Source organism: Thunnus thynnus, chromosome 7 (genome assembly GCF_963924715.1).
Source record: "Thunnus thynnus chromosome 7, fThuThy2.1, whole genome shotgun sequence".
Taxonomy (NCBI): domain Eukaryota; kingdom Metazoa; phylum Chordata; class Actinopteri; order Scombriformes; family Scombridae; genus Thunnus; species Thunnus thynnus.
In genome coordinates, this window is record NC_089523.1 from 18,421,305 (window position 1) to 18,438,787 (window position 17,483).

General features: G+C 40.7%; 1 protein-coding gene across 4 annotated transcripts in view; it reads right to left on the bottom strand.

Annotated features, from left to right (window-relative positions):
• Nucleotides 1-4,107: 4,107 nt before the first annotated feature.
• The window catches only part of arhgef12a (Rho guanine nucleotide exchange factor (GEF) 12a), a 40,207-nt gene continuing 26,831 nt past the window's right edge, over nucleotides 4,108-17,483 (bottom strand). For 3 of the 4 annotated variants that reach the window (XM_067594701.1, XM_067594703.1, XM_067594700.1), the window contains 30 exons: nucleotides 17,106-17,240; nucleotides 16,840-16,941; nucleotides 16,604-16,714; nucleotides 16,386-16,484; nucleotides 16,154-16,196; nucleotides 15,749-15,854; nucleotides 15,405-15,542; nucleotides 15,251-15,283; nucleotides 14,194-14,308; nucleotides 13,996-14,101; nucleotides 13,705-13,908; nucleotides 13,483-13,621; nucleotides 13,355-13,387; nucleotides 13,125-13,276; nucleotides 12,729-12,875; nucleotides 12,347-12,432; nucleotides 11,442-11,567; nucleotides 11,044-11,158; nucleotides 8,359-8,459; nucleotides 8,058-8,135; nucleotides 7,817-7,892; nucleotides 7,522-7,689; nucleotides 7,235-7,322; nucleotides 7,062-7,139; nucleotides 6,879-6,973; nucleotides 6,553-6,747; nucleotides 6,192-6,428; nucleotides 5,779-6,008; nucleotides 5,575-5,650; nucleotides 4,108-5,459 (listed from right to left, as the gene is read on the bottom strand). In XM_067594701.1, the coding sequence (XP_067450802.1) occupies nucleotides 5,449-5,459; nucleotides 5,575-5,650; nucleotides 5,779-6,008; nucleotides 6,192-6,428; nucleotides 6,553-6,747; nucleotides 6,879-6,973; nucleotides 7,062-7,139; nucleotides 7,235-7,322; nucleotides 7,522-7,689; nucleotides 7,817-7,892; nucleotides 8,058-8,135; nucleotides 8,359-8,459; nucleotides 11,044-11,158; nucleotides 11,442-11,567; nucleotides 12,347-12,432; nucleotides 12,729-12,875; nucleotides 13,125-13,276; nucleotides 13,355-13,387; nucleotides 13,483-13,621; nucleotides 13,705-13,908; nucleotides 13,996-14,101; nucleotides 14,194-14,308; nucleotides 15,251-15,283; nucleotides 15,405-15,542; nucleotides 15,749-15,854; nucleotides 16,154-16,196; nucleotides 16,386-16,484; nucleotides 16,604-16,714; nucleotides 16,840-16,941; nucleotides 17,106-17,240 (3,423 nt within the window). In that variant the 3' untranslated portion in view covers nucleotides 4,108-5,448. The remainder of the gene's footprint in view (nucleotides 5,460-5,574; nucleotides 5,651-5,778; nucleotides 6,009-6,191; nucleotides 6,429-6,552; nucleotides 6,748-6,878; nucleotides 6,974-7,061; nucleotides 7,140-7,234; nucleotides 7,323-7,521; nucleotides 7,690-7,816; nucleotides 7,893-8,057; nucleotides 8,136-8,358; nucleotides 8,460-11,043; nucleotides 11,159-11,441; nucleotides 11,568-12,346; nucleotides 12,433-12,728; nucleotides 12,876-13,124; nucleotides 13,277-13,354; nucleotides 13,388-13,482; nucleotides 13,622-13,704; nucleotides 13,909-13,995; nucleotides 14,102-14,193; nucleotides 14,309-15,250; nucleotides 15,284-15,404; nucleotides 15,543-15,748; nucleotides 15,855-16,153; nucleotides 16,197-16,385; nucleotides 16,485-16,603; nucleotides 16,715-16,839; nucleotides 16,942-17,105; nucleotides 17,241-17,483) is intronic. The other variant, XM_067594702.1, reaches the window with a different exon arrangement.

The window sequence follows — 17,483 nt, forward strand, 5'->3', positions numbered from 1 at the left end:
AATGTAAATATTTACAATGAAAATAAATATATGAAAGTCTACAGAAAGGAGAGAAAAACAAACTAATTTTTCTAGTTTGACAAGGAGTTGCAAACACCCTCCCTCCCTTACTCCCCCCCTCCCCTCCAAAAAGGAGAATAGCCACAGCCATAAATCACCATCTGAATAGCTGATTTATTCCAATCCAACTTTAACATTTAGGTGCAGTCCATTTTATTTTCTTCTTTATTTATTTCCTCCACAGTTTCAAATATAATAGTCTTTGATGAGCACCATACAACTAGACAGTGATTTATTGCATTGAGAAACAGAATCACACTGTGACTCTGCAAGAAAAGCCATGCAGAAATAATGAATGAATATAACTCATTATTTTGTTGACTGATCTTAAGATTTTCACAATTTCACTGATTGAACATATATTGATAAGAGCAGGGATGATGTGTGTGTATGTGTGTGTGTTTGTATGTGTGCAAACAGATGGATGAATATTGATGAATAAGTGCACACCACCAGACTCGTAAATTGAGCGCAGAATAAACAATGAGGCCTATTCTGTGCATGATTTGGTGAGTGACAACTTCAAGTTTTATCATGGGCTGTGACACTGAATACTATGTGACAACACCAGCTGTAGCAAGCAGTCATGCAGCAACAATAAGAGTTTGATTCAATTCCATAAAATGATGCAGGATGAACAGTGACTGCAGACAGTTAATATATAAGACCTGAAACATCAGAATGGTAATAGATGCACTCGTAGATGCATTAGCATATTGATGAAAAGTCATTTGGGACAGAAACATGCACACATATATGGGCGTGTGTGTGTGTGTTTTTTTTACCAGGAACTTCAGTTCCAGTTATATCCTCGGTTATTCAGAGTTTGATGATAGCAAAGCTGTTTGGGGGGATGTGGATGAAAAAGCCCACATTCTCCAGAAAATTCTCCTTGTTTGTTTCCTGTCACAGGTGAGTTATTTAGTCAAGCATCCTTATCTTGGAATTAAGCCCCATGGCAACAACCATAATGATGTGCTCCCCATAATCATCCGCAACGCTTCTTTGTGGTACGCAGCATCAGGTAAACACATCAAATCCTCAACTTGATTTTCAGCCTTGAATATGTATCCAAAAATGTATGCAAATCAGTATCTGAAAACACGTGGGTGAATGTTTTCTGCTCTGGTTTATACTATATTTAAAAGGATGACACGACTTGAAAAGCCTGGTGGGTGAAAATGAGAAAAACAACAATGCAGGTCTTTGCCTTTGGTTGTACACGGGACTGATTTCAGATTCCTCCAAAAGAAGAAAGCTTCATTTTGCTGCCTGACTCACACAGCACTGTTGCATATCTGAGCAGAGCCGGGGGGAGGAGGAGGAGGAGGAGGAGGAGGAGGAGGAGGAGGAGGAGGAGGAGAAAGGCTCGTCTCATCGGGAGCTTGACATGAACTGCCCTCCTGAAAGCCTCTGATGTGACTGACACCTTTCTCCTCTTTGTCTTCACCACTCCAATTAGCTTGGTGACAGGTGCATGTGGAGAAAAGAGACAATCAATTACCGTCCCTCCTGTCTCCCCCTGTCCTCTCTTCATCTTCCCTGTGTCTTTATCACACTCTGTCCCTCGCCTCTTCCTTTGTATTATTCTTAATTTATCCTCTTTTCTTCCTCTTTTTACCAATTTCCCCTTCATACCTTGTCTGGATTTCTGGATTTTCATTGTCTCCTCATAACATATCCTCTCTCACTCTCTCTCTCTTTTTCCTCATATCCCTCTCCTTTCTGTGTTTCACTGCAGCATGCCGACAGTCAGGGTGACAGAGAGAGAAAAAGAGAGAACATGTCATTCCTACTGAGACTGTGAAGCTTCCTCCTGCTTTCCACTCAGACACAGCAAGCAAAGTCACTGCCAGGCATTACACTGATGTGACTCCACTGCTACAGGTAGCATTAAGCCCCCAACAAAGTCACAATAAATGCTGCACAGATCTCCGTGGGATCCAACTTAATGAGACTAACCATGGCTTTGTCTCAAAAAGGAGGGATACATTTTTTAGTTAATTTGTTTGTCAGACACTAGAGTCAAATATATCTGGAAAATCATTATGTACCTTTGGTTATTTCAAACACTGATGTCACTGCAGGTTTCAGGGTGGGTCCTCTCAATGTGAAGTTTAATGGTGAAAGTTTGCCACCTGCTGGTAATGATCATCACCTTCTTCAGTGTCCCTGATCAAACCTTTCTGAAGGTTCCTTTAAAAACACTCACCCCTCTGACATTTAGTGCTGCCAAATGTCCACAAAAACATTTCATTCTGTTAAGGTCAAAAGGAAATTCTTGACATTTGACTAAGAGGATCAAATTAAAATGCCTCAAAATGTCTACCTTGTCCAAATTTCCAACCCTGTTTTCAATTTGAAATGTATTCACATATGAGGCCATCTCTAAAATGTCCGTGAACAATACAATGAATCCCTGCATAGCGAGACTGTTAAACATCTGTCAAAATGCTCCTGCACTCCCTATTTACTTACACTGTATACCTGTTTGGCATTGGAGTCTATTAAGTTGAATTTTCTTTGAATAACATGGAATTATAGGGCTAAATTTAGCCTGAGGGCTAACGTAAGCTTAGCTGTGGCATAGAACATACCAGAAAAAGCAACTTCGGAAACTATATTTAAGACTTTTTAAGGGATATAATCTATTTCATATTTTATAAGAATGTATCTGAACTGGTATGAGAAAGAGGATTTGTGATGAACCCACACTAACTTATCCCCAAACTCGGGAGTTCCCCTGAGTTTTTGGACTCAAATAGATTTCCAAATAGATGCTAATGTTGCTTCGCATCTGCAAGCAAGTGTTTGCTAGCAAGGTCGCCATATCATCTCAAGAAGTGATTTGTCGCTGAGATTTGTGTTAATTATCTGCTTCTGCTGCCTCCAAGAGGTCTAAAAAAACAGTTATTGCAGGTTAAAGACCCTTTAAAAGGTGCGGTGTGGAGAATTTAGTGGCATCTAGTGGAGCAGACTTGGCAGAAATGTAATATAATATTTATAAGTATGTTTTAATTAGTGATAATCACCTGAAAGTAAGAATCATTGTGTTTTTGTTAACTTAGAATCTTACATCTACATAGCAAGTCCTCTTCCACGGAGACCACCAAGTTGTACCGCCATGTTTCTACAGTAGCCCAGAATGAACAAACCAAAAACTGACTCTAGACATGGCCTTTTGCGTTTTTCACAAGTTTCGTGTCCACCATAGGTTCTCCTACACTCTTGGAAGGGGAGGGGGAGGGGTATTCAGTTGGCTGCAATCTGCAACCTCACCACTAGATGCCACTAAATCTTACACACTGGTCCTTTAATACTGATTGTGACTGAATTCATTTGAACTAAATTACCTTTGATACCCTGGAAAAAAAATGATTATATCAAGAATTCACAGGAACATAGAGAATAATCTTATGATAGATTATATTATTTTACATATAGATTACATTATTGCACAACATAAAACTCTACATGGAGATGCATGGAGGTAACATGAGCATGGGAATCTGACAGATTTATACTATCTGTTACATGCAAGGACAAGAGGTCAGTAAATGTAGTACAGGAAACATTATGACCCGTAGACACAGTAGGTTGAAATATTCTGACAAATATCAATGACTCTCTTCATCACAAGCTATAACTCAACTGAAAGGAGAAAAAAAATGGCGTGAGCAACCTACAATCTCACGTCTTGGTTATTTAAAGTTTATAGATTAATAATATTACTGAATGTTTCTTTGTCACTTTGATAAAATAGAGTCATTTTAACAACAGGGTGTGTCAAAATTCAAGGATAGACCACACTTTGCAAATCCATCAAGAGAAATGATCAGGTGTCCTTGAGGATCTTTCTCAACATTATTTAAGTGAAAAAAAGGTCTTCCATCATTTCTCCATTACTGAGACTGTCATTCCATAAGTACTGTACAAGTAAGATATTTAACTGACCATCAGTGTGGCAGCCTGAAATCTCTTCATGAAATTCAAACATAGTACATAAAGCTCTGTACATAAAATCATACAGAAAAAATAGTCAGAGGGTTTCCTTTTTGAATGTGTCATGGCACAATTTATTTATTAAAGTTATGCATAACCTTCCAACTTGATCATTGTACAGTATATGTTGAACTTCATGACATTATTAGAATATCAGGCAGTTAGATCAGCATCGCCAACAGAAGCAGAAAGAAGCAGCATGTCTGTCAGGAGCTGATACAGAAGGAGCATGACTGCTCCTCGTAGAAGGGGGGGGGAGGGTCGGGGCAAGATACCCAAAGGCAGATGAGGAAGCATGACATATAGAGTGTGGGAGGGGATAAATAAGCATGAAAGCCACTGGGCTATGAGGAAAAGGAGAAGGATGACACCCATAAGTGTTCACAGGGAAAAAGGAGGGGAGTGGGGATTGGGGTGGGGGAGTCACACGCAAAGGAGAAGAGGACCATAGGAGAGGCATAATACCCCTTACAGTGAAGAGGAGGAGAAGGAGGAGGAAGAGGAGGAAGGAGGCAGCACGGAAATGCAACAGGACCAGATCAGAGCCTTCAGACTCTTCATTCTAGTTAACACCACACCTAGAATTGTATCTGAAATTCTAGACTTTAACACAATTCAAGAGTTTTTAAACACAATGGGATCTATCCATCACCAGTGCAACTCTGGCCTCTATCAGTCTGAATATATTCCTGCCATTTCATCAGGGTAAGCTAGGCTAGCGTGCTCCTATGCTAGCGTGCACTCAACACTCACACTAACCCTGTGTGACTGAAGCAGGATAAGCAGCCAAAAATGGTAACACCATGGCCAAAAAGCATGCAAGCAATGCGGGAAACACTTTTTAAAAAATGAAAAGAAAGAAAATAAATACATCTTGGGATAAAAAAAATCTTAATACATTATCTTAAAATTTTCCTTTTTCTTGTTTTGTGTGTCATTTATACAGTATATATATACATACATATATATATATACATATATGTATATATATACATATATATATATATACTGCACACATATCTTTGTACATTTTGGTATAAGTTCTCTTTCTTGCAGGGAGTTCAGGGGATATTGGGTGTTAGATGGTAGAGGGGTGAGGTTTTAGGGCAATCCCACTTCCCTGATTGCCTTGTGCTGATGGAGGGGAGGGTGGGTGGGAGTTGCGGCATCACAAAGATGACTCCACCCTTCAAATGTTTCTGCTCACACTCAGTCTCTCATTCTCTGTGGCAACCGTGGGCGACTGCGATGGAAAAAGGGGGCTCAGCATTGAGAGGACAAGCTTATAGGACGTCCAGAAAGTCCAGGACACAAGAAGTAGAAACAGACTACTAGTCGGTACTTCCTCTTTGGGACCAGAGCCAAAAGCTGCGGCACGGACTTCCACTATCTCTTATCTGGTAAAAAGAATGAAGGTATACAGTCAGATAAAGGACAGATACAGGAAGTGATTCATATATTAGGATCTACAGTCAGTGATTTGTAGCTGACGCTGAGCATGAATTGAGCTACCTTTGTTTCCATCCGTGTCTGCGGCTGACCTCTCTGGCCTTTGGCGTATTAGATTATTGTACTTGGCTTCAACCTCCTGCAAGAAAGAAACAATTTGCTGTCAGATCATTCAATAAAAATAACCATTATGTGTTTATATAATACTATTATTATACATCAGTGCATCAGGGAGGTGAGGATGTTTAATGAATACATGTTAGATACCTTCAGATAGTTGAGGTTGGCCTGAAGGTTTCTAAGATGAGACAGGACTTGTCTGCTAAAAGAGGAGAGGCTGCCAGCATGTGACGTTGAAGAAAACCTCAAATTGATGCCAGAGTCGGCAGCACAGCCCTGTGAGGTGCTCAGCTGCTTCCCTGTGGTTGATGCCAAGATGTCATCATCTGTGCTGCTCTCTCCCGGGCCACCGTAACCTTCCAGGACTAAATATCCTGCTGAGAGAATCAAAGGAGTTATTTAGCACCACTGAAGCAGAAAGAAGCCAGGATCAGGGACAGAAAATGATATCAAACTGTGGCTTACAATAAATAAATGTATTTGTATAAAATGCTATGACTATTCATACATGTACTGTAATGCCGAATGACAAATAAAATGTTCACACTGGCCAGACTCACCATAGTCTTCAGGAGAGTCAAAGAAGCCGGTATCACCAGAGCCCAGGTCCTGAGCTGGGTCCTCTGTCTGAGAGCTGTTCCTCTCTGAGCCGTTGTGGACCATCACCCGTGCGCGGTTGTCTACGGGGGTCCTCAGAGAGGTGGTCCTGAGGAGACGGGCCCCTGTGGAGCGCTTGCTTCGCTCTCCAGCCTCCTGCGACATCAGCTGGGTCACCAACACCTGCTTTAATGCTGCCACTGAGGGACAGTAAAAATGTTTTTTTTTTAAATTGTATTTTAAAATGCAACATCTGTGTACAGTTGACATGAATCCACTGCATGTGTAGCTCATGTATTCAACATGTCTATTCTGTGTACTTACATGTTTTCAGTGCTTCATCTGCTCTGGAGGGAAACATGTTGAAGGAGTCTCCTCTACCATCCTCAGCCACTTGGTATGGAAGTTCAGGGTCCACGAAACCTTCCTCCTCCTCCTCTGCCTTCACTCCCTCAAATGGATTATTACCTGGTAGAGAGCTCTGCACCACGCTTCTCGCAGCTGGACCACTCTCTTTATCTGAGGAGGTGTAATTACAGTTATCTGAGGAGCTATAATTACAGAAGCTTGAGTAGGACAGAATATTTAAGCAATCTGGAAGAAAAAAATGTTTCTGACAATGACTGAAGAAAAAAAGGGTCTCTGGTAACCTGTGGACTGGGTGCTGCCAGTGGATGTTTGATCAGCGTCTCTGCTGAGCCTGGAAACACCTGCTGTGATTATCTCCACACCATCTCTCTCCCCACTGGCACACAAGAAACAACTTACATTAGTCACACGCTCAAAGGCTGAGAATCATCTGGTCTGATCAAATTTAAAGATGAGCAACATACTCAGTCTGAGGTAAAGGTATGACGCTGTGAGGTTTGACTTTCATGGCATCAGCTCTCTGGGTGATTAGACGCTGCCACCTTGTGCGAGAAAAACGAAAGAACACATCATCAGCCCATTTAACAACTGGTGCAATTTAAATTAAGTCAATCAAGCAAAAGCTATTCGGTCTCACGTTCTCTGATCTGAGACTGTGGGTGCCATCAGCTCATAGATCTGAGCTCCGTTGTCTGACATAGAAAGAACGAAGAAGGACTTGTTGTCTGGCAGGAGAGAGGGTGGACAGAAGGTTTGGGTTAAGATTAATCAATATGAAGCCACACACTTCTTGATATTATTGGGTCATATGTCTGGTGATTGTACAGTATGCTAAGTTACATTTTGACCCCGATCAGATCAATTAGACTACTGTTTAACCAAAATACATTTCACATGTTTACGAGAGAACAGGTGTTAACTCACCTGTGGCCACGGAGCGCACCAACACGGTACTGAGTTTGATGATGGGGCTGAAGATATGTTTGGTGTCTGCGGTACCAGCCAGGTTTTTGCTGTGACACTTCAGAATCAGACGCTCATCTTGTTTTTGTAGCAGAACTAGGATGTCTTCCAGGAGGAGAGTGTACAATTCTGAAAAGGAGACAAAGAGAAGACTTCAATTTACTGCAAAAACATAAGTGATGGTTGACTGGGGGGTTTTAGAAGCAATATCAAGGCTCAGCAACAATCAGACTCTTATAATGTGTTGATTACAAACCAATTGTCTTGTCCTTGTTCACTTTCCATGACAGTGGTCCCTCGTGCACCATAGTTCTCTTGGTTAGATCCAGGTTCTGATGGAGGTGAAACAGAGAAAGCTTATAAGTACTTGCTACTGGTCTGTGGAGCCATTTCCACATAGCACTTCTTTTCTACCTAGCAGATATTTCAAGCTGCGTAGGTGTACAACAAGTAGGTGTGCTTTAACAGAACCTAAAAGGATCATGTAGATAAGTCACCTTTAGCTCCAAGATCATGGGGTTGTCTGTCTGCTTTAGAGAGGAGAGGTCCAATCTTCTCTGGTAGTCCTCCAACCTCTAGAGGAAGGACGGAGAAGAACAGAAACAGAGCAAAGGGGATTAATAAGCACTCTTTAAAGTGAGTCCACTGCCTGGGGAGCAGAGGAGGGAGTAGTGAAAAAATAAATTGTGGCTGAGCAGGAAAAAGAAAAGGAAGGACTTAGGGGTGAGAATGAGTGGAAGGAAGAGAAAAGGCTAAGGATGGCATAAAATAGCAAGGAGACTTTAAAAACCATCAAACCTGCTTGTCCTCTGACTCCTTTACAGCCTGGTTGACGTGATTGAGGATCTTTCGACAGCAGTCTGCTGCCTGCTTCACTTTGTCCTTCTCCACTGCGTTATCTGAAAGATATTATGACACCAAATAAGAAGAAAGGCCTCCTTATTTCTGCAGGGGGCTGTCCGGCAAATTGATATTTCTTTCGTCCATTAACACACCATCATGCTCATAAATTATGATAAAGCAGGGAGGCATTATGATCCCATAATAGCCGGTTATACTTTATCGTTAGTGCATTCGCTGTGTGAGTCCCAAACCCCAGCCAAGACTAAAATGATGGACCAAATAATGGGTGAGACATTTCCCAAAATGTGCACCATCGCTCCAGGACCATTAAACTGATAATCTCTCCATTTGTCTCTGTAATTCACTAATGGCTGGCATGTTGCCACACACGGTCTTGCTTAAGACTTCATTCGGTTCATTTTTATCTACTTTTCTTCTACCTCAAGAATTGATTTCCATTCGTCTATTGTGATATATCACATTCAGATTAGAAAATGCAAACTGGGTATTATTCCTGTATTACGAGTTTCCATGGTTACATGCAATATGAGTACATTAATTTCCATACTGAATTAATTGCTTCATAGAATCTAATTGATTTAAGGATCACAGGGAGAGGAAAGGCCGAATACAATGACTGAACTCTTATCAGGGAGGTTACATGCAGAGGTGTTGCTATTCTTAGAACAACAATTAATTTCTTGTCTTGACAGCAATGACAGACAAGATGTTAAAGACCCTTGTTGGTACAGAAAGCTATACAGCCTGGCAGCTAAAAGCCCTATCCAGCCAGTATGACGAACTGGTCCATTAAGAGAAGTGACTCCATAATTCAGTACAGACGCAGAATCAGCCAGTTGTGGACCTGCGTGCGAACAGTGGACGCACATGTGCTTCAATACATTCTACAATCAGGGGTCTGCGTAAGTAGAAGCGTTCCACACATGCACGCTAGAAAACAAGGTGGCGACCTCACGACAGCAAGAAGTAGAGCCCTTTTCTTTGTTATACCTGGCTGAACAACAAGAAACACTCAAGAAGAAAAAAGAAGAACAAGAAAAAAGAATTCTGTGTGCGACCACTTACTGGGAATAGGACCAAGGATAGTGAAAACAGTACATACAGGGTGCGATATGCAGGGGGGGCAGTTATTTTTATCCCTAGTCGGGACAAAAATGTATCCTCCCTCAGTGATTTATGCTGCTTAACCCATAGACCATATAAAATATCTAAAATAAAAATAAGCTACTTAAAAAATCTTAAGTAAAGTGCTGCAATGTGATAACAGTCTATAGTGCAAACAACAATAAAAATCAGAAATGGACTTTCACTGTCAGCGCTCGTGTGACAATAGAGATGACGCCTCGTCTAGGCTATGTGATGACACAGTAAATTGACCAGAGGTTGCCTCCTTCCCTGCTCAGAGATTTGCAGAGATGTGGGTAAAAGAGGGGTGAAACGCTGTGGATGACCCCTCCACAGGAAAGGATAAAAAGACAAAAGTCCGTCATCAAAGCAGACTGTTTTCTTAGCCTGACAAGTAGGCATCTACTGTAGCCTATTCATTTTTAGGATGAGAGTACGTTGTGCTATTGCATATTATTATTTTCTATTCTATATTGAAGTTTGCTGCGTGCTGCACATAGAGCTGAATTCAGCAGTGACTTGTTAAATTAACATTTAACCTTAAGTTCTGTTGTATATGATCACATATCCTATGTGTCCGGATGAGGAAAGGACAAGGCATAAACTTGATATCACATCACTGAGAGTGAAAATACTAATGAATTAAAATGTTTTTAATGGATTAAAATATTCCTTCAAATGCAGTGGTCAAGTTCAGTTTTGTAATTGTTTTATTTAAGTTCATAATTATTGTATAAATATTACTGTAACAGCTGCAAGAAATAGCCTAATAGCACCGAGTACATACATACAACACACAGAACAAGCGTCCAGATTGCTCTTCTAGTGCATACACAGTGGATGCATTTGTCACAAATTTTGGTCTGTGTGAGGTGCCTGCACTGACATAGGCAGATGACGAGATTTACATCACGTGGGCCCTTGTGACTATGAGGATGCAGCAACCAAGAATGGGCCTTTAGACTGTATGTAATAGTAAGGAGAAATTTTCTAATAGTGTCTTTTAAAAGCAGATCACAATTTCTCTCCATGTGATCGACTAAGTATTTGTGACTGAATGAAACAGACTTTGAAGTGTTTGAACAAGACAGCAGGAGAGGGATAGGTTTAATAATCTGTAAGTGGTTTGTTTAACTGGACAAATCGGTTCTGTAGCTCTACCTGCGGGCATGGTGACATCTTTAAGGCTTCATGTGTGTCCAGAGCCAAGGTGAGTGGCTGGCATGAGCTTCATGGATATGATTTAATCTTAAGAGTCATGTCTACCATGTTCTATTATTGATCAAAGTGACTAATATGGACATGACAGAACTTTGTAGTTTTGTAAAATGTTATTTTAAATCATTGTTACATCTAAGACCATGCAAGCAGTAAGTATATGGAGTAAATCTTGCTTTGAAACAGCCATGTGTGTGCATAAGCTGATTACCACATGAACAAATCACTGTCTGCTGTAGTGAAGGAGCTCTGGCTGGTAAGGCAAGACTACAGCACCTGTGTACTTGGAGATGTTGTCTAGTAGCAGGGGATACTTGGTGAGCCTCAGCATCTCTACAGGAATGATGTCCTTAAGCTGCAGTCGGCGGCACAGTCTGTTACTCTCCGCTTCCTGCAAAGCAAAAAATAAGTAAATACAGTACTTGTTGGGTAGACTTAAGCAGTAACAAAACACCCAAAATGTATCTTTTAACAAGAATGAGTGGCGACTGAGCTAAACTAAATGTAACTTTTTCTGTTGAATGAAGTAAAACAGATACATATCCTCAGTTTAACCCTTCTGTGTGACATATTCTGAGCATTCAGTCCGTGCAGTCACTGAAAAATAAATTAAATTTCCTACATTTTATAATAAGGAACTGTGTGTGCATTTTGTCTGTGGAGCTTATTATTACCTGAATGAAGGAAGTGAACCTCGAGTCTTTCTTCTGCTTGGTCTTGATGATCTCCAGAGCAAAAGGCTGGTTACTGCAGAACGTCCCCACCGCCTGCTTGATCTTCTCTTCCTCTCCACCGCTGAACTGTAACCACCCAGCCCAGGACAGGACGGAGCAAAGACGGACAGAGACTATCAGTCACTCGATCGATGTGGGTTAGGGGTAGTTGCCATGGAAATGCCTTGTATTTAACCACTACATTGAGCAGCAACACCCAGAAGGGGGCCAGGCTTAAGTCCTGGTAGCAGAGACAGCTTAAGTTTTAATGTAGACTAGATCAATGCTGAGACCCTCAGGGGACCGTTTACCCTACTTATCCCCCACAGAGACACTTTAGACAAGGCTGCCAGCTGATATGTGGCTATCTCACATCTAATGTATCAGACATGATGCAGAGATGTCAGTGGAATCTAGGGCATTGTTTGACATGACCATTTACTGAGAAACAGGCTTCCATTTCACTCTCTTCCTTCCACTGTGATAACATTTCTAGTTGGCGAGGAGGGAAGTGCAGAGTTGTTTTGTACCGTGGTTAAGCTTTTTCTTTCAAGATTTTGGTGTCAGATTTAATGATTTACTGTTAAATTATCTTAAAGTATGAAAAATAACCCCTTCTTTACTACACATAACCATCTTCTTGTACATATAATGTGTCAAAAATAAACAGATATGAGACTGAGAAAAGCAATCTCATACCCACATCAACATTTTTTTCTTGCTATAAAGCAATTTCAGGCAACAGTTCAATTTCTTTGTGCACAATATGTTTTTTTTTTCTACCACATCAGTCATCTTGAAATTTATTCAATATAAGAAAATGTTTGAAAAAGGAAATACAATTTCAGCCTGAGAATTGTACTCACCCAGGAGAGCAAGTCGTCTCCTATCTGATCAATTACTGAAGACTCATTTCTCTTCCGAACCGCTACCATTTGCTCCAGTATTGAAACTGAAATTCAAAGGAGAGGCGCCAATGGACAGTAAGTGTGTGTCTTTGAGTGTGTGTGTAAGATAACAATGATGACGAATACAACATGAAATGGCTGGGTGTTATGCACAGTTAATTGATAAATAAATGATAGAATACATTAAAAAATATGTATTCTATCATTCTGTTGTATTTGTTTTGTTTTACATCAAACTTTACTTACATTATTATTACCTTTTGAGGATTTTTTTGTTACTGGTTCTTAATGATGGTTAGGAAGTCATGCATAGATGAGATTTTAGGTTGTGTGTGTGTACCATGCAGCTGTAGAATCTCCTCCAGGTTGGTGAAGATGTTCTTGATGTCAGCAGGAGGCAGGATGGCCTCTTTAGAGAGCTTCTGGTAAAAAACGTGGTCCAAAACTCTCAGCATCCGCACATGTGCACGCTCTGTGTAAAACAGCTCTGCGGACACAATCCAAGATGTTAATTCAAGATGGCAGATTATTTGCACAACTCAACATAATATACGTTTGACAGAAACTTGGGTCACATCCAAGCAAATGCTCTGCTGCTGCACATCTCTCTCTTCTATACAGTATATTCTGTTACAAAATAGTATTTTAAAATGCCTGGAGGGTGAGCTTCTCTTTTTCTTAAAAAGATGCTTTAATGCATTGTCAAACTTTGTGAAGTGGTACACAATGTACTTACCATTGATGACTTCCTGTCTCTTGATTTCATGAGGCCTGAGACCTGCAAGGACCTCTCGCCCCACCAGCTGCTGCCAGTTTGGAGGGTCATGCTCCGAGTCTGTTCCCTGGTCGTCCTCACTCTGGACATCACCAGCACCCAGTCCCTCAAGCCTAGCCAAGACAGAAAGTTAGTTTTTTTATCTTTTTTTAAAGATGGATTTAAATTAGAAATGTCAAACTGATCCTCACCTTCTTATAGTCTTTGGTGTTCCCTCGTGGGCTCTACAATAAATATCAACAGAGAAATCAATGATAAAATAAGTATTCTTAATATAACAAGGTAAAAGTGTTACTGCTAATTTTGACTGTAAATGCACCTGTCACTTTCTCGGTCATCCTCCTGCAGTTGGTCCAGGTTGTATGGGTCTAAGTGCGAAGCAGGGTGCGGCAACCCATCCAGAGGATCGGACTGAAGGCCGTCACTCAGCCTGGAGGGGCCTGAGGTTGGAGTCCCACCTGAGAGACGAGCACGAAGTTATAAACCACTGCTTTCTCCTTTTACATACATTTTACAGTGTTGAATTCACTCAGTCACTCACCTATATCAGTGTCTCTGCTAGCATCTGAGCTATACGTGGCACTGTTTGGGGATGAGGTGTTGACAGATGTGGAGTGTGTGAGCTCAGAGCCCTCGCTGGATTGGCTGCCTCTTAGACGACCACCTTCCATGTGCTCACTTGCCCCCAAAGTAGGTTGAGACAACTGTTTCTGAGGCCGAGGGCGACCATCCAGAGCTTTACCCACTGAATATAAAGAGAAGTGGTGTCAGAATTTGAAAAAGCTTTAAAACTAGTCTCATTATTTTGGTTTGTTCAACAGTCACAACTCACCTGATGCTGCCTCAATGCGGCTGGGCCTGCGCTGAGGTCCAAGGATACTGGGAAATCTGGGTTTCTTCACCTTCTCTTCTCCTTCCTTTTCTGTCTTGATGCTTTTCTGTATTTCATCAAAAACAAGAGAAGACAGAGTGTCAAGTAATTGAAAAAGGGAGAGTGAGAAGGCTCATGGCGTAAAGAGAAATTAAATACCTTAATCTTAGGAAGGAAGTTGATCCGGACCCGTTTGGACTCCAGACTGCGAGGTTCCTTGACCCTCACACCAAGGTGCTTCATGTATGTATAGATGACATACTGCATTGTAGTGCTAAATGAAAAACAAATGTGACAACACTTGAGCTTGGCTCCTCTTTCTCAATCGTAACCAAGAAAACAACAGAATGCTAAAATATGAAGAGAATAAGTGTCCATATTGTGACCTGCACCATATGTCATACCAGTCCTTCTCGTACAATTTCTACACAAACCATCTGGAGAAAGCTACGACCATATGGCATTTCAAACAAAACCGTTTCAATCAGTCACACTTTTGAATTATTTAATATAAACATACTGCATAAATTACATGTTTTCTTTAACACTAGAACCACCAGGGTTCGCTATATACCTAAAACTACCAACGAGAAATTTTTTTAATACTGAAAAATATACTCTGTTGTTGTATTAAGGCATTGTCTTCACAAAGGAATGTCTAAAGTCACAAAATGAGTTTGTTTAATTACCACCTGTGTTTTGGTCCTGTTGTTTTATAATTTAAGTATCTTTAAGAACACTAATTGCTTTGCATGGCCATCAGTATAACTCAGTCTAAAGGGTGGTATGATATTACCATAAAACCACATTCATCACATGAGATAACCCATGTTATTTAAATGACCAAAGTAGCCTAAATACCCCAAATGGACAATTTTTAACTGTGGGTTTGGATGACACCAATATGTTGTTGACCATACTTTAGATCAAATTTATCAGCCCTGACATACTTAATTAATTTATCACAAGATTTTTGAATTGACTGTTTCAATCATTCATTTGAAAGAACTAAAAAGTCTTGAAAAATATGATCTGAACTTATTCTGATCTGGAGATTCCTTTAGATTTTTCACATTACAGACTATAAATGTAATGAAGACAGATGGTTAGAGGGACCATGGGAGCCCTTGCGGCCATAAATGATCTTCCTTCACATGCTTTGAGATATGCTTTTTATATCAATTAACCAACTGCTCCAAAATGTAAGTTTGCTTACCATTTCTCTTCCTCTGTGGTCTGAGTAGTTGCCCTATAAACAATACAAAGAAGAAAAAATATCTCAGTGGGCAGGAATGATTACAAAATTGAGATTCTCTGAGCAGAACTGTCTGTATGTGTGGCGTGTGTCTGCGTGTGTATGTGTTACTTACAGGATATCTTCTATCTTGGTGATGATATTTTCAGCATATGAGCGCTCACGCTCCAGAGTGACACGGTCTCTGACTCGCTCTTGGTCCAGTCTGGCCAGCTCCACCTCAGCCACTGTTAGGCCCATACTGCGCTTCTGCCTGCAGGTACCAACACATTGGATCATATACTGTGATCAGATTCATAATGGCTCAGAGAGAAATGGCTTAATGAAGGGCAGTGCACTAAGCTAGATAAGTTTGTTTTTATCATTATTATTTTTTGATGAGGGAACTAATCTCAAGTTCTCAAATTAAGCAATTAATTTAACCCAACAAAAATAAAAATTTAGAGTTGAGATGTTTACCTGAAATCCTCAAGGTTCTTCAGGATGTCAGGGAGTAAAGAGTCCTGCAGTGTTTGAACATGTTGTCTGTGTATTTCCTCTGGGATGAATTCTGTCCGCCGCCGGTCTGCAAACACATGCACTCAGTCACATATACTGTACGCCAAATCTTTCTGACATGTGCACACTAAATATGGCTATTAAAGTTAAGCAATACTTTCCGAACCATCAGAGCATTTGACACCTTAGTCGAGAGTGTGCATGGCTGAGTACATAAGCAACTTACAGTGACTGTATAATGAGGATGGCCAAATTGTTGAAGGGAGCCAACAGAAGTTCAAAAGGTAACCATAATAAAAAATCACTACTATAATGTCACTGGGCAGAAAACCAAATGGAAGCAAAAGCCAAGCCCGAAATAATTACCGAGATCAGCAGAGATGGATTCAGGAACAGCAACTTTTAGATTCTGTAACAAAAAAAACAACTGTTTAGTACTTAAAACAACAAACTTGAACAAAGAGAAACATGTGAATATATTGATGAGTGGAGTGCTGTGTGCATCATGTGTGATGGACAGACGGACAGATGAACAATGAATGAGTCTGACCTACAATGTTCCCTGTGTTTCTCTGTGATGAACATGAAGTGTACTTACTGCTCCCCTATCGATAAAGAAGGTGTGGAGGTCCATGAACACCCGTCTGGTCTCTTTGGAGTTGGTCTGCTTGTAGAGGTCAGCATAGAGGTAGCACAGCTGGGGACACAAGATTAGGAATAATAAAAAGAGTGAGCTGTAGAGTCTGCCAGGCTGCAAGAAAACAGGAAATTAAAAACAAAGAATTTTCAACAAGGTGTGAAGGAAGAAGGTATTACCACAGGAGCAGCGTCAAACTGAGAGATGACATGATGCAAGAAAGCTGCGAGGTGGGCAGGCCGAGACTTGAGCTGCTCAATGCTGTTAAAGCTGTTACACTGGCCATTTGTCTGAAAAACAGTACAATCAGTACAAAATTAGGTTTGTGACAGTTAAAAAATATTTTGTATTTGTCAACTGAGTTTAGTGAGATTATGAATGACACAAATGTCATTACTGGCGTGTGGTAAAATACCTGCTCCTGGTCTGAATCAAAATAGTCGTCCTCAGCTCCAATGATTTGCGAGACGAGGCGAGAGGAGGAGGGACTGCTGACTGTGGTAGGGGACAGAGAGTCCTGGGGACAAGACAAGGTATATTGTAGAATTACTATTTCTCACAAAGAGAAGCTCAATTGGGACTGACAAGAGCACTTAAAAAACTTGTTTCTCAAGATTACACCAAGAATAAATAAGTACATTTCTTGAGGAGAATTTGCACAAGGCCAAAGACTATAGCTACCAGATCAGTGGTGTCCTCTGCGTCTGGGGAGTGGCAGGAGTTGAAGCTGTTCCTGGGCGTGCTCTTTGGGCTTGGGCAGGATGACTCCCTTTGGCACAAACTCTCTGGAGATCCGGGCCAAAATCCACGAGAAATCTGCAGGTGGTATGGAAGACAATCTTGTATTCTCAATCCATTCCGAATAAAAATCACCAAAAAAACTTAACATCCGAAGTGAAATCATTTATTTAGTTAGCCTACAACATCCAGTCCAACAAAAATCTGAACACATGATATAGAATGGTGGTGCAGCATAGATCGAAAGTAGCTAAAGCTAAGAAGAGCAAAGTAAAACTAATTCAATTAATTCATCATAATGCCATGAATCCATTTCCTACT